General features: G+C 44.7%; 8 protein-coding genes across 8 annotated transcripts; all 8 read right to left on the reverse strand.

The window, feature by feature from the left end:
• On the reverse strand, positions 1-777 carry TM35_000411680 (receptor-type adenylate cyclase; the record flags this gene model as incomplete). The annotated part of the gene is made up of 1 exon (XM_029029876.1): positions 1-777. A coding segment is annotated over one exon (777 nt), but the record flags the coding sequence as incomplete, so codon positions are not given.
• Positions 778-958: 181 nt separating this feature from the next.
• Positions 959-2,494, reverse strand: TM35_000411690 (putative mucin-associated surface protein (MASP); the record flags this gene model as incomplete). The annotated part of the gene is made up of 1 exon (XM_029029877.1): positions 959-2,494. One exon carries the CDS (start codon positions 2,492-2,494, stop codon positions 959-961), a length of 1,536 nt encoding a protein of 511 aa, XP_028878865.1.
• A 154-nt stretch (positions 2,495-2,648) lies between these two features.
• TM35_000411700 (uncharacterized protein) lies at positions 2,649-3,053 on the reverse strand (the record flags this gene model as incomplete). Its single annotated transcript, XM_029029878.1, has 1 exon — positions 2,649-3,053. The coding sequence occupies one exon, from the start codon at positions 3,051-3,053 to the stop codon at positions 2,649-2,651; it is 405 nt and encodes a 134-aa protein (XP_028878866.1).
• A 271-nt stretch (positions 3,054-3,324) lies between these two features.
• TM35_000411710 (putative ribonuclease inhibitor) lies at positions 3,325-7,488 on the reverse strand (the record flags this gene model as incomplete). The annotated part of the gene is made up of 1 exon (XM_029029879.1): positions 3,325-7,488. One exon carries the CDS (start codon positions 7,486-7,488, stop codon positions 3,325-3,327), a length of 4,164 nt encoding a protein of 1,387 aa, XP_028878867.1.
• Positions 7,489-7,769: 281 nt separating this feature from the next.
• Positions 7,770-10,340, reverse strand: TM35_000411720 (uncharacterized protein; the record flags this gene model as incomplete). Its single annotated transcript, XM_029029880.1, has 1 exon — positions 7,770-10,340. The coding sequence occupies one exon, from the start codon at positions 10,338-10,340 to the stop codon at positions 7,770-7,772; it is 2,571 nt and encodes an 856-aa protein (XP_028878868.1).
• A 443-nt stretch (positions 10,341-10,783) lies between these two features.
• TM35_000411730 (uncharacterized protein) lies at positions 10,784-12,793 on the reverse strand (the record flags this gene model as incomplete). Its single annotated transcript, XM_029029881.1, has 1 exon — positions 10,784-12,793. One exon carries the CDS (start codon positions 12,791-12,793, stop codon positions 10,784-10,786), a length of 2,010 nt encoding a protein of 669 aa, XP_028878869.1.
• A 623-nt stretch (positions 12,794-13,416) lies between these two features.
• TM35_000411740 (uncharacterized protein) lies at positions 13,417-16,149 on the reverse strand (the record flags this gene model as incomplete). Its single annotated transcript, XM_029029882.1, has 1 exon — positions 13,417-16,149. The coding sequence occupies one exon, from the start codon at positions 16,147-16,149 to the stop codon at positions 13,417-13,419; it is 2,733 nt and encodes a 910-aa protein (XP_028878870.1).
• Positions 16,150-16,926: 777 nt separating this feature from the next.
• On the reverse strand, positions 16,927-19,488 carry TM35_000411750 (uncharacterized protein; the record flags this gene model as incomplete). The annotated part of the gene is made up of 1 exon (XM_029029883.1): positions 16,927-19,488. The coding sequence occupies one exon, from the start codon at positions 19,486-19,488 to the stop codon at positions 16,927-16,929; it is 2,562 nt and encodes an 853-aa protein (XP_028878871.1).
• Between the last annotated feature and the right edge of the window lie 132 nt (positions 19,489-19,620).

Here is a 19,620-nt window from a genome sequence, read left to right on the forward strand (position 1 = left end):
ACCAAACACAATCACAGCCTGTGGGCGGGTGTCCGCAAACGCATCCCACGTAGCATTGAAAACTGCTTCGTCAGCAGGTTCACTAAGTGAGCTGTTCAAAGTGAACACACCACAAAGCTCATAACCCATGTCAGACATGACTCGTACAGCCTGCTCGTAATCACCCTTTCCAAACAAACTATTCTGGAGATACATAAATCCAAGTCTGCGTACATGAAGCTTATTCACAGCATGGTTCACGAGTGCAAGCAGCTCAGCAGCAGGCTCAGGACGCAAAAAGTATACAACGGGATTCCACGTTCTCAAGCTAGAAAACGCAGCAAAGGGAGCAAATGCAACACTACGGTGCTTTGCAATGGCAGGCAGAGTGAGCTCTACAGCAGTATCCCCGAAAAGTCCTTGTACTGCCAGAATGTCAGGGTCCTCAGTCAGTGCCTCGTCAACAGTCTTCTCAGAGGCCTCAAACGTCGTGTATTTGGTCACAATCTTAACACGTATGCCATCAGCAACAGTACAGTTGCGGGACCATAGTGCCGCGTTGAAACCAGCAACAGCAGCATGTAAAGTATGAGGCGACACTGGATGATCCGTAATATTCAATGCCAACAGCTTCACAGTGTCCTTTTCAGTTCCTGTATCCTTGCACAGTGCTGTGAGTGGGGTGTACACCAGCAAGTGGATGAGGCACAGCAGTGCAGTGAGGCACAGCAGCGGGCGGAGGGACGTACCGCCGCCGCAGTGTGCCACACGTATCGCCTGGGGTGTGTGGAAGTGCATTGCTTATAGTGGTAACCTAGAAAAAAGTGTATCGAATGAAATGAGAATAATATGGTATATGAAAAAGCATAATTGTACAAACACAGATCAGTAATTAGATGTTGAAGAGGTAAATGGAGGTTGTTGTAAAAGAAAAAGCAAGTATTCACTGATGTGACAATTGCACTCTGTCTTGGTTCTTTCATATAAGAGCGCCGGTACGGTCTGTTGAAGGTTGTGTTGGGAGGCGCTCCTCTGTAAGGATGAAACAAAGACCTTTCTCTTTCCGAATTCCCGCTGCATTTGTTAATATAGTCATTTTGGTGGGGGAAATAGATTCAACTAATGCAAAACCCATAACCAGACCACGGCGTAGTCGTGACTCGAACACAGCAAAAGGAATACGCTGGAGTGTTCCGTCATGTAGTTCTTCCTGCTCCGTGGCTGAGCTAATCGCTAGTATACGGTCAGTAAGATCGAAATCCTGCGGGTGAAGATACGTGAGAGAGATACCACGCTGCGTTTTTGGAGACGACTGATCCTCACTGTCATCCTCCATTGGCATGAACGTCGACATAAAATGGGAATCACCTCTCCCAATCTGGACGAGGCGAACGAGAGAAAGCTCCAATGTGAGCAGCGTTGGCTTTACTGCCGACGTTCGGGTACCGAAGAAGTAGTGCAGCCAGCATTGGCGCTTGAAGAAAGCATCCTCAGCAACGGCTCCACATTGAAGCGCGTCCACCAGAGCGAGCTGCACCTTCAGGCCGCCGTTGCAAAAGACAGTCGAGGGTGTCGTCCACGAGACGGCCGGTGGTGCACCAAGTCGCTGCTGCAGCCGCTGTGCCACCTTGAAGCGCAGCCAGGCACTTCCCACCACAAACACATGGTCAATATCAGCCTCTATGATAGTGTCAACGAGAACATCAAGGGGGTTTGTCCTGCTACGCTCCTCTAGACGCGCCTCTGAACACTCCCACGTTTCCGCCTCCTCAACAAGAGTGCGTGGGATTATCCCATAATCAAGAAAAATACCTCCCACTCTGCACCGATCGCTTCGCGCCATGCGCTCGGTGGCCAATTGCATCAGGCCACGCATAACGTGCATAAAGAGGGAAGGATCTTCGTGCTTCCCAACACCCTGGTGGGCGTGTAGAGAGGGAACAAAGCACATCTCTTCCTCGATATCCACTGTGTGCTGAACAGCGTACAACGAAACATGGCCAGGGTAGCCGAAGCGAGGTGCGTCCACCGCAGCATCGAGGAGGAGAGGGTGGTAACCGAGACGAACAGCATAGTTTGTCAGCATTCGAATATAGGTGCTGGTCCCGGCAACACGACGGTCCGAGACAAAGAGCGCTCGTGGCCCCAATCCCTCCACACCACTACGTCGCGCCTTCACTCTCTGCACCTCAAGGTGCGTATTGATGTCGGCGATGGAGCGGGCCCACGTCGCGCCACACGTTGTGCCGTAGCACGACTGGTGAACAGAAGATGGAGCGGAAACGATTAACGTACACCCAGTAGGGGAGAAGACACCACAGAAGCGACCAGCAGGTAGGCGTACAGCAACACCAGGTGAAAGCTCTGTACCAAACACATCTGCACGCGGCTGCTCGCCACCATCCTCTGCAAGCGGTTGAAGCGTGACAACTGTCGGTACGTGCACTGCCGTGGAAGCCACCAAACGCAGTTCGCCCATGGCTGGCAACGTGTATTGCCGCTCCTGCAGGGTCATGGTATCACCCTTTATCCTTGATCAAACTATATAGAAAAGAGAACGTTGAAAAGAGAGAAGAAAAGTAAAGGGGACCTATTGACATCCACTTTTCAGATGCTACATCAACGGCAAAAAAATTGACCACACACCTTTCGTTCTTTGAGCTCTACCTTCACGCCCAGCTGTTGTACCCTGAAGGCAGCGGCGGTGCAGGTGCCTCTGGGAGTGGCACCACCTGCTCCTCCACCTGTGAGTTTGCATTCACAACGGTACGCCGCAGCAGACTTGACTCGTGCAGCACACGAGCCACAGCAAGCAGGATGGAAGGCTCCTTCTTGAGCATTGTCTTTATGTCTTCATACTTCGCCGGATCATCTATTTGTCGCCGGAGCTCCTTGATGATGCTGTAGATCTCCTCTGTAGCCATTCCATTAATCTGTGACGGTGGGGTTGGTGGTGGTAGAGGTGGAAGCGGCACGTCGCCTACGCTGGAACCCCTACCGCTGCCACTGCTGCTGTTGCTGGGCGATCGGTTGCCTTCAGATAGCTCACCCACCTCACCTTCTTCGAAGAACATCTCAGTTGGCTGTATAGGGTGACTAGTATGCCTACAGAAACAAATAAGAGCAAAACAAACGAGAAAGGTGATGGAGTGTGTATAGCAATAAAAACAGTCTCCACGCGAGACGGAATGCAAAGGGAATTTATGCCCACAGGTAAAGGACAGAAAGCACAAAGAAAGGAGAGAGAGAAACTCTGTCAGAAGAGCCATTGATAAAAACAAAGCGATACCTAGAAAAAGTACGATAATAGGAAATCTAGTGAGGTGCGCAGTTGGCAAAATGTTACTACAGCAGTACTTCATCCAGTTTGCCTGCACTCGATAGTAGGCGGAGTGTGTCTACGTAAACTGCTTCATCTTCGCGAAGTGCCTCAGTCGACAGGTCCAGTGTCTTCAGCGCTGTGTTGTACTGGATAAGGCGTGCAAATCCAGCAATACCAAGTGGCGTAAATACATTACCACTTGCTGTGAGGGAGTGCACTGAAGTGTTACGAGAGAGACCTTCACCCAGCTGCTGCAGCGCCTCATCACGCAGCCCGGTGTTACTAAGGGAGATTACCTGAAGCGAGGCGCTGTTCTCCAAGAGGGCCACTAGCTCAGCGTAGCTCGCCGGTTCTGTCGTAACGCCCATGTTGTTTCCACTCATATGTAGCTCACGCAGAGACGAACTTCGCACAAGAGAAGCAAAAAGCTGCATACACCCAGCATATGAGATGTTGTTTTCACATAAGTCTAACACGCATAGCGCGGGGTGGGTGCCAGCCGCATCACTAAACAGTGGAGAAAGAAAACCTGTTTTGCATGCCAGACCATTGCCACGAAGCTCCACACGCCTAAGCGTGCGGTTGACCCCAAGAGCGGCTCCCAATGCATCACTCACTTCACCCTCAGAGAGGCTGCACTCGTTCATGCGCAGTTCCTCCACGTGGTTCACTGAGCCGAAACCACGGAGGAAGCGAAACATCTCCTTTGCTGCCAATATATCCACACCTTTGCCTATGGGGTTGAGCGAAAGGTCCAGCTCAGTTATGTCGCTGTTGGACGCCAGCTCCGTGTCCAGTAGATCGAACTGCGGGAATTGCAAATTGCACGAGCGCAAGGAGAGTCGAGTAATACCAGTATCCCTCGCAACCAGAGCATACGCCCGCGTCGATGGCGGATGCAGCCCCGGATTTCCAGAGACATCAAGGACATGCAGCCGCGGTGCCACGCGTACAGCCTTCACAAGGGCCTCAATACCGGAGGGCTCTATGCGGTTGAAGGCCACGTTAAGCTCCACTAACACGGTGCGACCGCTCATGATCACCTCGCAGAGAGGGTGAAGAGCAGCGTGCGTCAAAAAATTGTCTTCTAGTATTAGGTGTTCCAGTGCACTCGGATGTTGGCAGTCAAACAGAAGCAAGAGAGACTGCAGTGCTCGTGCTCCAATGCGGCAGCCTGTCAGCACAAGCCTCTGCAGTTGCTTCGCGCCACTACAGAGAGCACGGCCAAGATGTTCTGCTGCGTTGTCAATAGAGACATAGGAGATATCTAGCGTCTGCAGGGAGGGAAGCGCTGCAGCGAAACTAGAAATCTTAGGAACAGACAGTGCGGTCAAAAGCTGACGCATCGCTGAAGGCTGCGAAAGCAGTAGCGTCGTAATGGTAACGTTTTCACTCCACCTATCATCCCTGTAGGAGGGTTCATATTCGAGCATCGCATAGTGAAAAATATCGGCGAGTGCAGAAAAGTGAGAGTCGTCCAGTGGTGGGTCGCACCCTGATAGGTCTAGTGTGTGAAGTGTGGTGTTGTTATCCACAGCATGGTCCATCGCCTGGAGCAGCGCAGGTATCGGCGCACGCTGACGTCCAAACTCGTCGAGTTCTGTGCAGAACGACATGTACGCTGCCTTCAAAAATTCCACGCGTGACTCGTAGAGCAGAGGGAGAGGGCGATGCACCACAGGAAACTCAAATAACGTCGGGTTGCCAACAGTAGTGCGTACAACTTCCATGTTCATAATGTCTATACACAATTCATCGCGTGCGTTTTGTGGAAGTAACATGTAGTACTCATTAAGCAGGTCGACCATCTCCTTGGCCTGCAGCTGGCTCGTACCGTATAACGTCATCTTACTGGACCCACGGCGCCTCACAACAACGCCAGTGTGACATTTCTCCCAACCCAGAAGATCGGTAAAGCTAATCTCATCAAGGCATTCCTGCTTTGTCGTGCTGAAGATGTACAAGCCATCCTCCGCTACACCTGCGAGAAACGGGCGGTTGTCACGGTCCCGAACATCAAAGAAGGTGAAACCCCACCATGGTGTTGTGCTAAGAACGTCAATGTAACCCGTCCGAGCCTGACTGGCTGTCAACCCAGAACGATACCTGTGGTTGGCAGCCAGTCGTTGCTGCCAGTAGTCGTATGTGTGTGCCGATACAGACATCGGAAGGTATGCCTCAAGTCCCACCTGGTCAAAGTAAAGCAACGCCTTCTGAGCCGTGTAATCACCGAATACGGCTTGTAATTCGTAAGAAGCGAGCCGCACCGCAACTGCTTCGCCCACCGGATAATACTCACACACCACATGCTGCTGCAACTGGCGAAAGAACCACTCTTGTACAACGGGGTCATCCCAGAGCAGTGGTCTCTTGTAGTGTTTTATGCGAAGAAGAAGAACCGTCTGCGGTGTAACTCCTTCCGCCAGCAGTGTTGAGTCGCGTTGCAGGTGGCGGTACACCGTTCCAACGATGCCACCCTCCTCAACGAGTTGGGCAAGGTGAAAGCGGTCGTATTTCAGAATGCCAGCACGAAGAGCCACACGCGAAATAAGAGCATCCACGGTGTCGCTTGGAAATGCGTCCACACGCTTTTGGCTTCCATCAACGAACTGCACCGTGTAGGTTAGAACAACTTCACCAGCATCTTTCTTTGTAGCGTCCTGTCTCTCAAGCCGCAGCCGCTCCGCATCGGCACGTCGTGTTGACTCTTCAATGGCATCACGATTCGTCCGGCGTTCATCTTCTAACTGACGCTCACCTTCACGCGTAGCGCGTTCCTGGAGTAGCTGACGATTCAGTGCATCCAATGCATCTCGTAAACGGGACAGCTCTTCTTCTTCTTCTTCTGCTTTGGGTAATGCAACAACACCACACACAGAACTGGCATCGAGAAGGATGTCTTTCTTAACGTCATTAGGTGAGAAGGGTGGAATCACAGAGAAACGATCACCAATATGTTCCAAAGATATATTCTTTTTATTTTCCTCGCGATCCTGCATCGGTTCAGATTCCCCAATTAGCTGCTGACGGCAGTCGGTACAAAGCTGTGCCTCAACAATTCGCAGATCTTCTAGCGTGCACTGAAGCTCCATGTGTACTTTACTGATAAAATTTGCTTGCTCTATCAGGTTCTTGTTATTGATATTATCTTTCTCGCTGGTATGGGCAGTGGTCTGTCGTAGTTGTTCCTGGGCACGATGAATCGCGTCACGCAGTCCTACATTCTGTTCTTCCACAAGTTCCACAATACCTGTGTACCTCTGTGCATCTAACTTCAGAAGAGCAATTTTTTCCCTTGTCGTGTTTGTAAACATCTTCGACTCATTGCGGACATGCATAAGTGCTTCAGCTGTCGTTTTCAGCTCATCCCCAAGCGATTTGTTTTGTGCCGCCAGCGTGTCCATCTCATGCTCACTGAGTCGTCGCATACGTTTCAGTTCGTCCTGGCGATTCTCTGCCAGACGCTGCAATGACACCACACGCGTTGACATTTCCGTTTTGTAGTCCCACAACTCGATTACTGCTGACTGTAGCAACGCTTCTCGCTCCGCTACATTTTTTTCAAGTGCCTCTGCCGCAAGTTTCTGCTCTGCATGAGTCGTTTCAAGGTGCTTACGAAGACTTGACAACGAGCGTGTCTGTAGTGATACGTTCTCGAGAGTAGATGTTAATGTACTAAATTCTGCACGCACCGCGGCAAGACGTTCATCACACTCTCGCTCCAGATCAGTTAGAGACGCTATCTGAGACTCCTGTACCGCTACTTGTGCTGCACGTACCTTTTGCTGTCCCTCAAGTCGCCTGTACTCTGCTTCTGCTGCATCATACTCAACTCGACGCAGCATCACACCTCGACGTGCGGCATTGATATCCATAAGTAGCCCACGCTTCTCCCCACGAAGAGCCTCAGCAACATTGAGAAGTGCGTTGCGCTGTTGCAGCTGGTTGTGGTATGTATCACCAAGTATTAAGTGCTCCGACCGTAGCTTTTCAAAATTATCTTTTGACTGGGCGAGTCGCACAACTGGGTGTGCCTCCAACGCTTTGTTTGACGCCTCTAATTCTAGGATATTCTTTCGGATGGCATTGACGTATCGTTGCCCTGCATCAAGGGCACGGTATGGGTCTGTGCGACAACGCAAAAAGTCTTCCTGCGACATCCACGACGGACACTTCATATCAGACATGTTATTGACTCTGCTATATAGCTGCAACAACAAAGAGAAGAGAGAGAGAAGTTAGTAAAGCAGAATAAAGAGGAAACTCAAAAAAAAAAAAAAATGGGATAAGAATGTGGTTACAGAATACTAAAGCAGGTAGGAGGATGTAATTCAAGATTTATACATGGAGAAGAGCACCACCATTATTATCATCATAAGTATCATCGTCGTCATCAACATACATACGTAGCAGGGTAGAATAACAACAACAAAAAGAAAAAAAAAGAAAAAAAAAAAGAAGACACATGCTACGCAAGAACATGACGCTCTATCATAAGTGCACGCGCAGTGTCCGCTGCAGTTTCACTGTGTCGCTGAGCCAACTGCAACACACGGCCCACTAACGCCTCCTGATGCTGACGTTTTTCCAGCAGTTCAACATCCGCCGCAACATCTGGAATAACGGTGGAGCGAGCCTTCTGAATAGCCTGATCGTAGCGTATAAGCGCCTCTCTTCCTTGAAGGATGGACTCGTGCACCTGTCCGCACGCCTGACGGAGATCCTCCACAGTATTTAATGCTCGTTCTTTCTGTGCTTGCACCTCTTGTAGCTCGTGCGTTTTACCGTAAAGGAGCTGTTGATAGTCATTTGTCTCTAGTGTACGACGACTGATGATGGCTTTTAATTCACGTTGCTTAGCCTGCAGTGCACGCTTCGTCTTGGCTTCTTCGTGGTCCTCTTGTACGCGGTCAAACATGTGACGATAGTTCGAGTTACTCGCACGTATAATCTGCAGTGTGCGCTCCAATTTAACCAGTTCTCGCTCAAGCCGTGCTACACGTGCGTCAAGTGCATCTCCCTTGAGTTGTAGTGTTTCTCGTTCTTTCGCCGCCTCAATAACAAGTTGGGCCTGCGACCAAAGTGCCTGCTGAGGGTCCATGCGACCCACACGAACGTCGTAGCGGTTACGCAGCGCAGTGAGGTTCTTCTGGCGTTGCTGAAGCTCTGCAACAAGCCGTCGTCGCTCGTCCTCAACAAGCTTTGCATCCATGCGGAGCACCTCGTGGTGTACACTAATTTCGGCTAGCCGCTCAGCGACATCCATAGAGAGTTGCTGCTTTTGCTGCTCCAGGTTGCCCAACTCTCCGCTACGTTGGTGCAACGTACGTCTCAATCCCTGTAACTGCAACTCCTGTGTATCAACCTTCACCAGTTCGTCCTCGCGCAACTTGCGTAGTTTACTTAACTCTGTCGCACAGCTGTCACATCCAAGACGCAGTTGAAGAGTTTTTTCCCCAGCACTCCTCTCCTGAGCGCTAAGTTTCTCAACCTCAATGTTTGCCTGCCGTGTCTCTTCCCGCACACGTTTCACCTGCGTCTCCAACGCCCGCTGCTGCTTCGCTAGCTCATCCAGACTACTCTGAAGTGCTGCAATCTTTTCATTTAACTTGTTCCGCTCCTCCTCCGTTCGTTCTCCCTTGGCACGATTCACCTTGCGCTGCATCTGTTGTACATTAAACTCAACTCCGTAAAGCACCTCTTGCTGTGTGAAGGACTCACGATCAAGTTGGTTGATTTTTGCCTTGAGGTTACGACCTTGCGCCTGTCCACCGCTGATCTCTGCGATAAGTGTGTCCTGCTGCTGGTATGCAGCGTGCAGACGTTCGCCAACAGCAAATTGTTCGCGTTTCAGATCATCCACCTCTCTTTCAAGGCGTCTGTCCGTAGCCCGTGCCTCCTGCAGTAGTCGTGCAATAGTAGCGCGTTGCTGCTCAAGGTCACTTGTCTTCTCACCTGCGCTTTGCACCTGCTCTTTGGTGTCTGCACGTTGTGCCACAATACGTTCATACTGCTTGTTCTTTTTATTCACCCCATCTCGGGTATCCTGGAGACGAATGCGTGCGTCATTGCGCTCCCGCACAGCGCGTGCGAGTTGTTCCCGCATCGCCTCCACCTCCTCCTCTAGTGCTGTGACGTGTGCGTCGAGTGCGGCTCGCACACCGCGGCTCTTCTCCGCGCGCCCCTCCCGCTCGCGAATGGCCGCCTGCACCGCCGCGCCGTCCGCCCGCGCCGCCTCCAAGTCGTCCTCCAGCGCCAGCCGCACCGCCCGCCGCTCCTCAAGCCACGAAGCCCCCGACGCGTAGCGACCAGCGGCCGCGCGGATCGCTTCGTCCCGCTCGCGAATGCCCCGCACGGCCGCCTCCCACTCGCCCAGCAGCGAGCCGCGGTCGCTGTGCAGTCGGCGGTACTCCGCAGCCGCGCGGTCGAGCTCCGCCTGTGCGTGGCGTGTAGACATCACCGCCTCCTCTAACTCCCCTCGCCGCTCACGCAAACGCGCCTCAAGACGTTCTACAGATGTTGTCAGCTGCCGCACACGCGCTTCGTCATTCTTCGCATATCGTGCCACAGCCTCCTCGTCCGCCTCCTTCTGCTTGCGGGCAATATCCCACTCCTCAAGCTCCTGCTGGTTGAACTGCATTGCATTCTTAAGTTCCGCCATGCGAAGATTTTCTTGAAACACACGGTTCTGCACCGCTTGTAGCTGCTCTTGCAGTTCCGCCTGCTGCGCCGCCATATGTGACTGGGTCTGACGCAGTCGACCACACTCACGATCAAGAAGACGATACATATGTGTCTCAGACTCCACCGCACGTCGCTTGCTCTCCACCAGACTCTGCGTATTCACAATCTCACCACGCACATTTCCAAGGTGCTCCTTCACAAATTGAAGTCGACGCCGCTGGTCATCCACCTCACGCATCTTTTCTTCACACATCTGCTCATGACGTGAGAGCTGCGCCGTCAATTCCTTGTTCGTGGCATTAAGAAGCTCCAGTGGAAGAGCCTCAGCTGTGGCATCTATAACATTTACGTTCATCACTTTATTATACTACAAATGTATACACCTACTACTAACATGATAATAGAAAAGTGAAAATAATTCATAAAACCGTGTGGAAAAAAAAATACGCTTTTTTATTTTCTTTTTGAAAAGTGAATAGTATAGTCCTCAAGTGGAAGTAATACCATTGCCATAAATATGAGAAATAATTTTAAATAATAGGTTTCGCAATTGTGATAAATATTAAAAGTATCCTAATTAACCGTATAGAATAATATAAAAGTCGTACTAGAGAAATAATGAAATATACATTTAAACAACAATAATTCAAGATAAAAATTATATATATATATATATATATATACACTATAATATAATATATGGTTTAAAGAGAGTGACTCATTTTACTCCCACCATATTATTAAAAAAAAAAAAGTATTCTTTTTCTTCTTCTCAGTATTGCATATTTTTTATCAAAATTAAATACGCCACGTTAGGCCGCAGCGCAAATGTTTAAAAGTTTCTGATGGCGAAAGGCGCAGAATAGAATCCTCTGCTCGCTGTCCAGTAGAAAGTCCAGAAACCAAAGAAACCTGTTCCTTACCAAAGTGCAACCACCAGTTAAAACTACACTCAAAAGTAGTAGATGTAAGTGCGTTAAACGCATCTATCGTACGTCTTGGTGCTCCAGTGAAAGAAAACCCTACAGATGCTCGTGGTGGATGTGCAAAAGAGTCTGTTAAACACGCATTTGCATACAATAAACCAGAAGGCATATTCCATGAACCAGTTGTATTATTTTTACCGTTCTTATTGCGACTTATAGAAAGTTCAGCTGATACTAAGGTATACCAACGTGATGCGTAGTGCATTGATGGATGATCATCTCTGAAACCACGAACAAGATTAGAATCCCAACGTGGACCTTGTGTAGCCCAGAAAAGACTATGTGTATCAGCAGTAGTAGTAGCAGCAACAGGAATAAGAGCATCATTAGTTACACTAGAACTTCCACTATTTTCATTAATAAGTTCATCATCTCGCATTACTTCTTCATCATTTTCATCAAGTACAGATGTAGGTAGTGTATTTCTTAATGGTTTAGTGAATGGATGCACAAGTGCTGACTGATTTCGAATACGAAACAGTAAACGTTTATGAATAGGCAAATCCACCCACCACTCTGTTGCTAGCTTTCCAAATAATGTCCATGGTGTATCATCGGTGACATACTCTACACCAGAACCTGCAGAAAACTGAAGGTGATATCTTCCATTTGGAAAAATATGTCGAAGAAGTTTATTAGTAAATCGTTGAACAGCACTATCAAATCCTTTTGTGACCACAAGAGAAGCCACTGCCTGTTCTGATTCCGGAGAATTGGATAAATTGGTTGAAACACGATAAGCACTATCCAACATAATAGAATGACGTGGATTGTGTGAAAAGAGAGAAGTACGTACCCCAGCATCACGAAATCCAACAGTAATAATTTTCTCTGCTTTATTACTACTTATATTTTCTTCATTTTCACTTGTTCCTTTTACTGTTGTTGTTGTTGTTATTGGTGTTGTTGTTTTATTTTGATTACCAAAATATGATTGTTCTGAATTACGATTGTTAAAATACAAATCGGTACGTATAGCATCTATATTTTGAAAAAAATGCCATCTAGGTATTGATATTGAAAATTTTCTTGAAAAAGATGCGTTAAAAATAATTTCTTGGAATAATTGTTGTAAACTTCTTCTACCTTTATCTGTTTTCTTCTCCAGATTACATTTACCGAAATCCAATTTGTTTCGTTTAATGCTACCTCGCAGAAAATAAGGAACTTCCTGCATCTTTTTCTCCCCAAGAGCAGTATCATGCATCCATTGTGGAAATAGGAGAAAACGTGTAGGACCAGCCATTACTGGGGAAGAGATGTAACCACCGAAAAAAGGTCTTGATAACTTTTTATCTTCTCCTGCTGCTGTTGTTGTTCTTGCTGCTGCTGCCTCAATCTTTTCTGTTAATATTTGATGATTTCTCTTGCGCAGTGCCTCAGTAAAGATGTGACGTGAAGGTTCTGTTTGTAAAAGTGAGGGATACTCATTTTTATTACCAATGTTATTGGAATCCTGAAGGGATACATTGTACTTTCCACTTTCAACCTCTGCTGTGTTTTTTTCAATACGTAGTTCTGTGCCAGATACCTTTCTAGAATGTAAAGCCTGTGAACTCGCTCCGTAGAGAGGGGATTGTTGAGAGAAGTGGGCCCAGCGATGGGTAGCACAGGCAGCTACATCATTCTCTAAGTTAATTAAAAATAAATCTTCACCTTCATTTGAATTATTATTGTTATTTTTCATTTTCTGTTGCTCTTGATGAACCGTACCTGTTCGGCTATAACGTTCTTTAAGCCACTCTAAACAGGCATCATCCTCTGATAACTTTGAGGTATTTAAGTGAAATTCAGCTGAGAATGGTACGGATGTGTCCGTCATTACTACTAATATTACTATTACTAATATTATTACTATTGCTGATATAGAGAAAGGATATTGTGAATGTGTTTTGCGTAAAAAATAAATAAATACAATAAAGAAACAGAGAGTGTTTCACCTCAGTTTTTTTTTTCTTTTTTTTCAATGTGTCGAAAACACACATATGAAGTCATAGATAAGGAAAGAGATAAAGGGGGAAAAATAATAATAAGAAGAAAGAAAGAGTATATTTATCTCCTGAAAATACTCTACAAGTACGTATATCTATATCTGTCTCTGTAGAGATAAGCACGATAATACTCAGGTCCAAGAAATAATAATAATAACAATGTATTTATGTTCATTCTTATTCTAAGTAAAGAAAAAAAAAAGAATTATAAATGTAAGCACTACACACACCTACACAAACATATATAAATACATGCATACACAACACCTACCCAACGTTTTTTTTTTTCCTTTCTTTTCCTTTCAATACAGTAATATAGTGCACACCATTACACAAATAATATTTCACATGTAAATAAAATGTGAGTTGCCCTAACCAACGACAAAAAAAAAACTCTGCAGTACATATATGGATTCTCTTTACCTTTTTTTTTTTCTCACACCATTTGAAGCATTTAAACGGAGAGTTGAGAAGCCTCTACCTGTTGTTGTTTTGCCTTTTCGAGTACCTCCATCATCTTCAATCGTTTTGCTTTTTCCTCCACAAATCGCCAGACAAGTGTAGAAGTTTTCACTCGCTTTAGTGGTGTCAATTGAAGTAATTCCACAAACTTCAAAAGATCTCCCTTCGTAAGAAGTAACTCTCGCGGAGGACGCAGCACAACAGTGTGTTCGGGTGTAATAACTTCTTCTCCACTATTCCCAAGCTTTGCAAGGATACTTCGACTAAGATGTCTCTCTACTGTGGGCTGCAGGGCATTTGGAAATGCCTGAGCAAACAGGTGTGTGGCCTCCAACACATCAAACGCACTCACTTCTGTTAAGGCTTGTTTAAAGTCTACCTGAAGTACACCAGGCGTTGGGCGATATTGACCATACGTGTTGTAATCATTTACAAGCATCATCTTATGAAAGGTCTCACGTACATCAATATCAAGATGACTGTAATACTCATCATCTCCCTCGTTTATACTTACTTCACGTCTTTCTTTACTAAGGGCAGATATATTTCCAGAGATATCAGGATGTTGTTGTTGACGACAGAGATCTGTAAATATATCCACATGCGTGAGTGAGACAACATGCAACTTCATTAATTCACGTAAACGACCTGCAAAGTTCTCCATAAGACGTGTAAGAGGATCTAAAGCTTCAAGTGGAATATCATCTTTACGTTGAATTTGCAATAGAACCGCGGCAACCGCACACATCTCATTAGGACGAATAGGACGAGATAAATGTTCATCCTTATTAGAATATACCTGTTCACAAAGTGTAATAAATTTAGTGAGGTTCTGAGGAACAGGTACATCTGGTGGAGATATGATACGAAGTAATTCCAATATATCTTCAGAAAGAACAGCAGCAGCACCAATATCATCTACTATGTAATTAATAATTGGATCAATAAGTTCAAGATCTGTTGTTCGAAATAAACGCATGGCACGTAAAAGACGAGAAAAACTTGGTGGTGGAAAAGATCCTAACATAGGAAGAATAAGTGGTTTTATAGTAGGACGTAAATATTGTTGATGAGGAGCCCCAAACCGTGCGAGAACAAGAAGAAGTTTTGTGAACATAGATGGTTTTAACTCTGTTAAACGCTTAAAGCGTTCTCTTGCCCGTACAACCACCAACAACTGTGGGTCAAGATCACCTATAATAGCTGCAGTATCTGCAGACTTTTTTTCTAATGTTTGATTTACTGTATTCATATTAGTAGTAGTAGTGGATGAAGAAGAAGAAGAATGAAGTTGAGCATCTTCTTCTTTTTCTTTTTCTTCTTTCTTACGTTGTAATTCTATCAACCGTTCATGTTTCTTTTCATTCTTAATATTAGTTTCAATCGTCTCATATATGCAATTGGCGAGAAATTTAAATGAATTCATTTGATCATGCCCCATTTTGTAAAGATTTACCAAAGCTCTATAACTCGGTAGAGCACCTAATGGTTTTCGTTTATTTAGTACCGCAAAGCGACGCCCTAAGAGAGCGAGAAATCCCTTCGGTGGAATAATCTTTGCACGTGCAAAGGCCGTTAACACACGAACAAGATCTTGTGGATCTTTATATCGATTAATATGATGTACAAGGAATATTCCTAATGCTTGAAAAAATTGTAAATCTCGTTTACGTCTACCTGCACTCATACCCATTACAATAATACAACGTAATACCCCCTCTGCATTCATTTCATCACGTGCGTTAAGAAGAATAGGATCTAATGTATTTTTCTTTACTTCATGTATATATACAGCTCCATCATCCATATCATCATCGTTATCATTATATGGATTACTCTCTGTATCTTTCACACGTTCAACTTCCTGTGAGGCTCCTTTGGCTGCTGTAGAAGCAATAACCGCAATTCGATCACGTACCATATCTTTAAATTTAATCCCATACCGGACCAGTGTAGATCGTGCCCAATGACATTCTACAATATCAAGCATTTGTTGAATATGTAATTCATTCAATCGATCCATGATAACAGGGAATAAAACATGTTCCTCTTCAGCAGATACTAATCGTTTATTTTCTGTTGCACGAAGATACAATACTAATATCTCCACTAATTCTGTTACTTCAACGGTACGTAAATATTCCTGTCGTTCAAGAATACGAGAGGCCGAACCATCTGTATGAAATTCATTACCATAACTCTTATCAACACCAGCATAAGCAGTAGAAGCATTAACATTCCCTTCTTCTTCTTCTCCCTGCTGTTGTTGTTGAAGAAGGATATCAATAGGCGGTGATGCCTTTGTAGAGTGTGATTCCCGCAATAATGTATTCTCCTCTCTTTCCATTTCATTCATTCCATTATAATATGAATGAACACCTTCTTCTACAGCATTATCATCATGATCATCATCCATTGGATCTGAAAAGGGATCTTCACGCATGCGTGAAGAAATATCTGCAGTGGAAGCAAACCGCATGGGTTCCACAGACACACTTGCGAGTAGAGACTCTTCACGACTAATATGAACAGCCGCAGCGGCCTCCCGATCTACATTATGTAATTCCGCCATCTCTTCATCAGACGGTAAAACACGACGAACTGTGCGGCGTGGCTTCGGTGGCTCTGATGGATCTTTCCCTGATGAACACCACGCAACTGCAGATGTGATGATGGGATGAAATACCGTTGGATTCACTACACCACGTGAGTAACGACGATACATGAGGGAATATTGTACGTTAACACAATAGGGAATTATTATTTATTATTTATTTAATTAATTTATTTTTTTTTCTTCTGTTTCGATACACGTTTTTCTTTTTCCTTTCTTTTTTTTTTTGATGTTCCTTTATAATTCCAATAATTCCTATTGATGTTATTCACTTAATCCTTTATTATTACTATTATTATATATATTCTCTGTGATGAACTGTGAGCTGGAAGGAAACAAACCAAAACACAGAAACAAATAACAAAAAAACCTACAGAAAAGAAATTGCAGAAGAATACTGCACTGAGAAAAGAAACTAAAAGGAAAATGGTAATAGATATCTTAAAGAACACATAAATCGAATAGACGTTAATTATAAAAATAGAGAGAAACATAGAAAAAAAAACAAGAATAATAACAACAACAATAACAACAATGAGAGAATCAGGCATAGAAGAAGAAATAAAGAAAAAAAAATCCGTGCCTGTATAACTCCTTAATGAATGTGATCAACTTAACAAAATAAAAAAAATACACACTCAAATAATTGGCATGCATTTTGCTCTTCCGTTAGTAAATATCCCTCTTCTTCCTCTTCTCTGAAAATCAGGGGGTTTTTCTTTTGTTTTTGTTTTTTTCTTCTCCACCTTCAATTTCTTTTTTTTTTCTTTTTCTTTTTTCTTCTTTTTTAAAAACCTCTGCTTTTCTCTCTCTCTTTTCCTTCATTCCCTTCTTCCTATTTGATGGCTTCTTTCTTTCTTTCTTTCCTTCTTTCTTTCCTTTTCTCCACTAGTAGAGTGCCTTTGTGAGCAACTCCTGTGCCATTGCCTGTTCCTCCGGCCCACCGTACTGCTGGGCGAGAAGAGAAATGAACTCCCACACACTGCGGCGCTGGCGGGATAACAACAGTGGGGAGTCCCGCACAAGTTGAATAAATCGCCGTACCTTCACCGCATCGCATTGACGTTGACCAAATACCCGCAGAAGGGAATACTTTAATGTATTTACTGTGTTTATTGTATTTTCTGTGGAATTGGTATGAGAGGATAGTGATTTCTTCATGGTTTGTAGACGAGAGTCAATGATGCTGCTGATCTCACGCTCCATCCATGCAGAGAGTGCCTGCGGTGGTGGTGTTTCTGAATTGAATTGTGTAGAAATGTTAATAGCAGTTCTATTAGGTAAAAGATGTAGTTGTTTAAATAGGAATGCCCCAACAAAGAGATTATACAAACCAACACGGTGAAAGGTCGCACGTAGACGATTCATTTCTTCCGTTGAAAGTGAATGTCGTAAAACCATTTGTCGTTCGTAGGTGTAAATAAGATCTTCATATACTTCTAAAGCAGCACGTGCAATTTCTCCACCAAACGAATTATTCACATCATCTGTAGTAAATGTAGATATATTATGATTATTATCTTCTTCTTCTTTTATTCTCGTTGTTGTTTCTATACCATCATGTGAATCTAGCAGTGAAACTTCATCCTCTTCCTCTTCTTCCTCCTTTACGGCTTGTTTAGATTTACGATTTTTCTTATTCACCACCGCATTCCGTTCCTCCCACAACTTCTCTGTGAGTGGGTACTGTGGTTGGTGCCGCATGCCGAGAATAACAGAGTGCTCCAACACGCGTGAGATGAGAGAAGTGGGAACCGCACCAACAGACAACATCGCACGTAGTGGAGCTGCGAAAGACTCCACACATGCACGAACACGAATTCCAACAGAAGAAGTTGGGGCATATCTTCTTGAAAGTGCATATAATAATTCCACCCAATCCAATATTTGAGAAGCCCGCATTCCATACTTATATCTCTCACAGAGACCAAATATATGATCCATAAAAGGGGCAAGTGTGAGTTGAGATAAGAGTGAAGTTTTCTGCATAACGGTTCGTAAAGTGGCTTTACATAAAATAATACTGCTTGGATAAGTAATACCTCTTTGAACAATGGTATCTACAATTGCCTGAACCAATTGAAGAGAATCACATCGTGTTTTACGAACACATGTTGTTAGCAAAAGAAGTTGTTCACGATTAAGATATACCACCATAGGTGCAAGTAAATAATCCGATACCCGTGCGAGAGAAACATGAATGTCTAAACCAATTTCTCCCGCAATATGCATAAGTGAAAGAAGTTCTAATGGTGTTAATCCAGAAGCTTTTTGTACACGTTGCATGATTTCTTTTCGTGTGAGTGGTTTCCCATGCGGTTTATCATCTGCCGCACTTAATGCCTCTGCCTCAAAAACAATATTCTTTAACGCCTTATCCACAAAATCATAAATAGTTGGAACATCTCCACACCATTGCTCTCGTTTTAGTACACGAAGTATACGAAATAATTGTCGTGTTGTTAATCCAGAGAATACATGACCCACAGGCATATGTGTTGTTTCTGTTGTTGTTGTTTTTATTATTTTACCCTTCACACTTTCATTCTTTTTTTTTGTATTTATACTACTGTGAATGGCATCTCCTACCTGATCTCGCAGTGAACGATTCTTCTTTGCCAACATTTCCACCGCACGTTGCCAGAAATGATGAGGGGCATGTGTCTTGGCATTATTCACAGCCCACATGAGTTGAATCAGCGGCTCCGCATCACTGTTGCTATTCATATCCGCCAGCGCACACTCCACCAGAGATCCCACCAGCGCCACTTGTCCATTAAAGACTCGAGGAGAAAATGTGAGGATTTGACGAGCCTCTCCACTTGTTAATTTCTTTTCATGCAGTAATTGCGTTACCCACGCAGTAAAGCTGCGGGTAAGGAAAGAGTGATGACGACTTCCCGCAACATCCATCATTTGATCTGGCCAATGAGAACGAAATAGTTGAGCAGCCACGGTTGGTGGAATTTCTCTCTTCTCTACTATTCGTGAGATCTCATGTAAAAGAATATCCCGCTGTAGTGTGGAAAGATGTGAACGTTGGGCTCGTATGGTTAAGAAATGTCGACGAACAGAGGGAACTTTAGATCGACACAACTCTGTTAATTCATCTTCACGGCGAATATATTTACTGAAGGCGTTTATTAATTCCTCCGGTTGGAGTTTAAGTGATGGCATAGAAACAGTATCTTGTCTCGTTGCATCTTTAGATCGATGTTGCAGTTCAGAAACAACAGAAGCCAGAAGCGCAACTAATGGTGGAGAGTTATTATTCTTATTTAATCCCTTCTGCTGAGTTGAAGAAATCTCAGTAGTAGTATTAACAATATTAGTACTAATATTAGTAGAATCAGGATTAGGAATAGATACCGAAGAAGTGGCCATAAAGTAACCCTGCAAGAGAAGAGAAACAGCACTAGTCTTACGTGCTGAGAGGATAAAGCGTCGCATTCTGTTTAGTTTCGTCTTTTTTTTTTTTTCTGATTAACACACTAACTATATATTATCAACGAGCGAAAACAAAAAAAAAAGTAAAAATAAAAAATAATATTAAACCAAAATGATAACTACAAAGAAAAAAAA

Source organism: Trypanosoma theileri, assembly GCF_002087225.1.
Source record: "Trypanosoma theileri isolate Edinburgh chromosome Unknown TM35_Tth_41_V1, whole genome shotgun sequence".
Taxonomy (NCBI): Eukaryota; Euglenozoa; class Kinetoplastea; order Trypanosomatida; family Trypanosomatidae; genus Trypanosoma; species Trypanosoma theileri.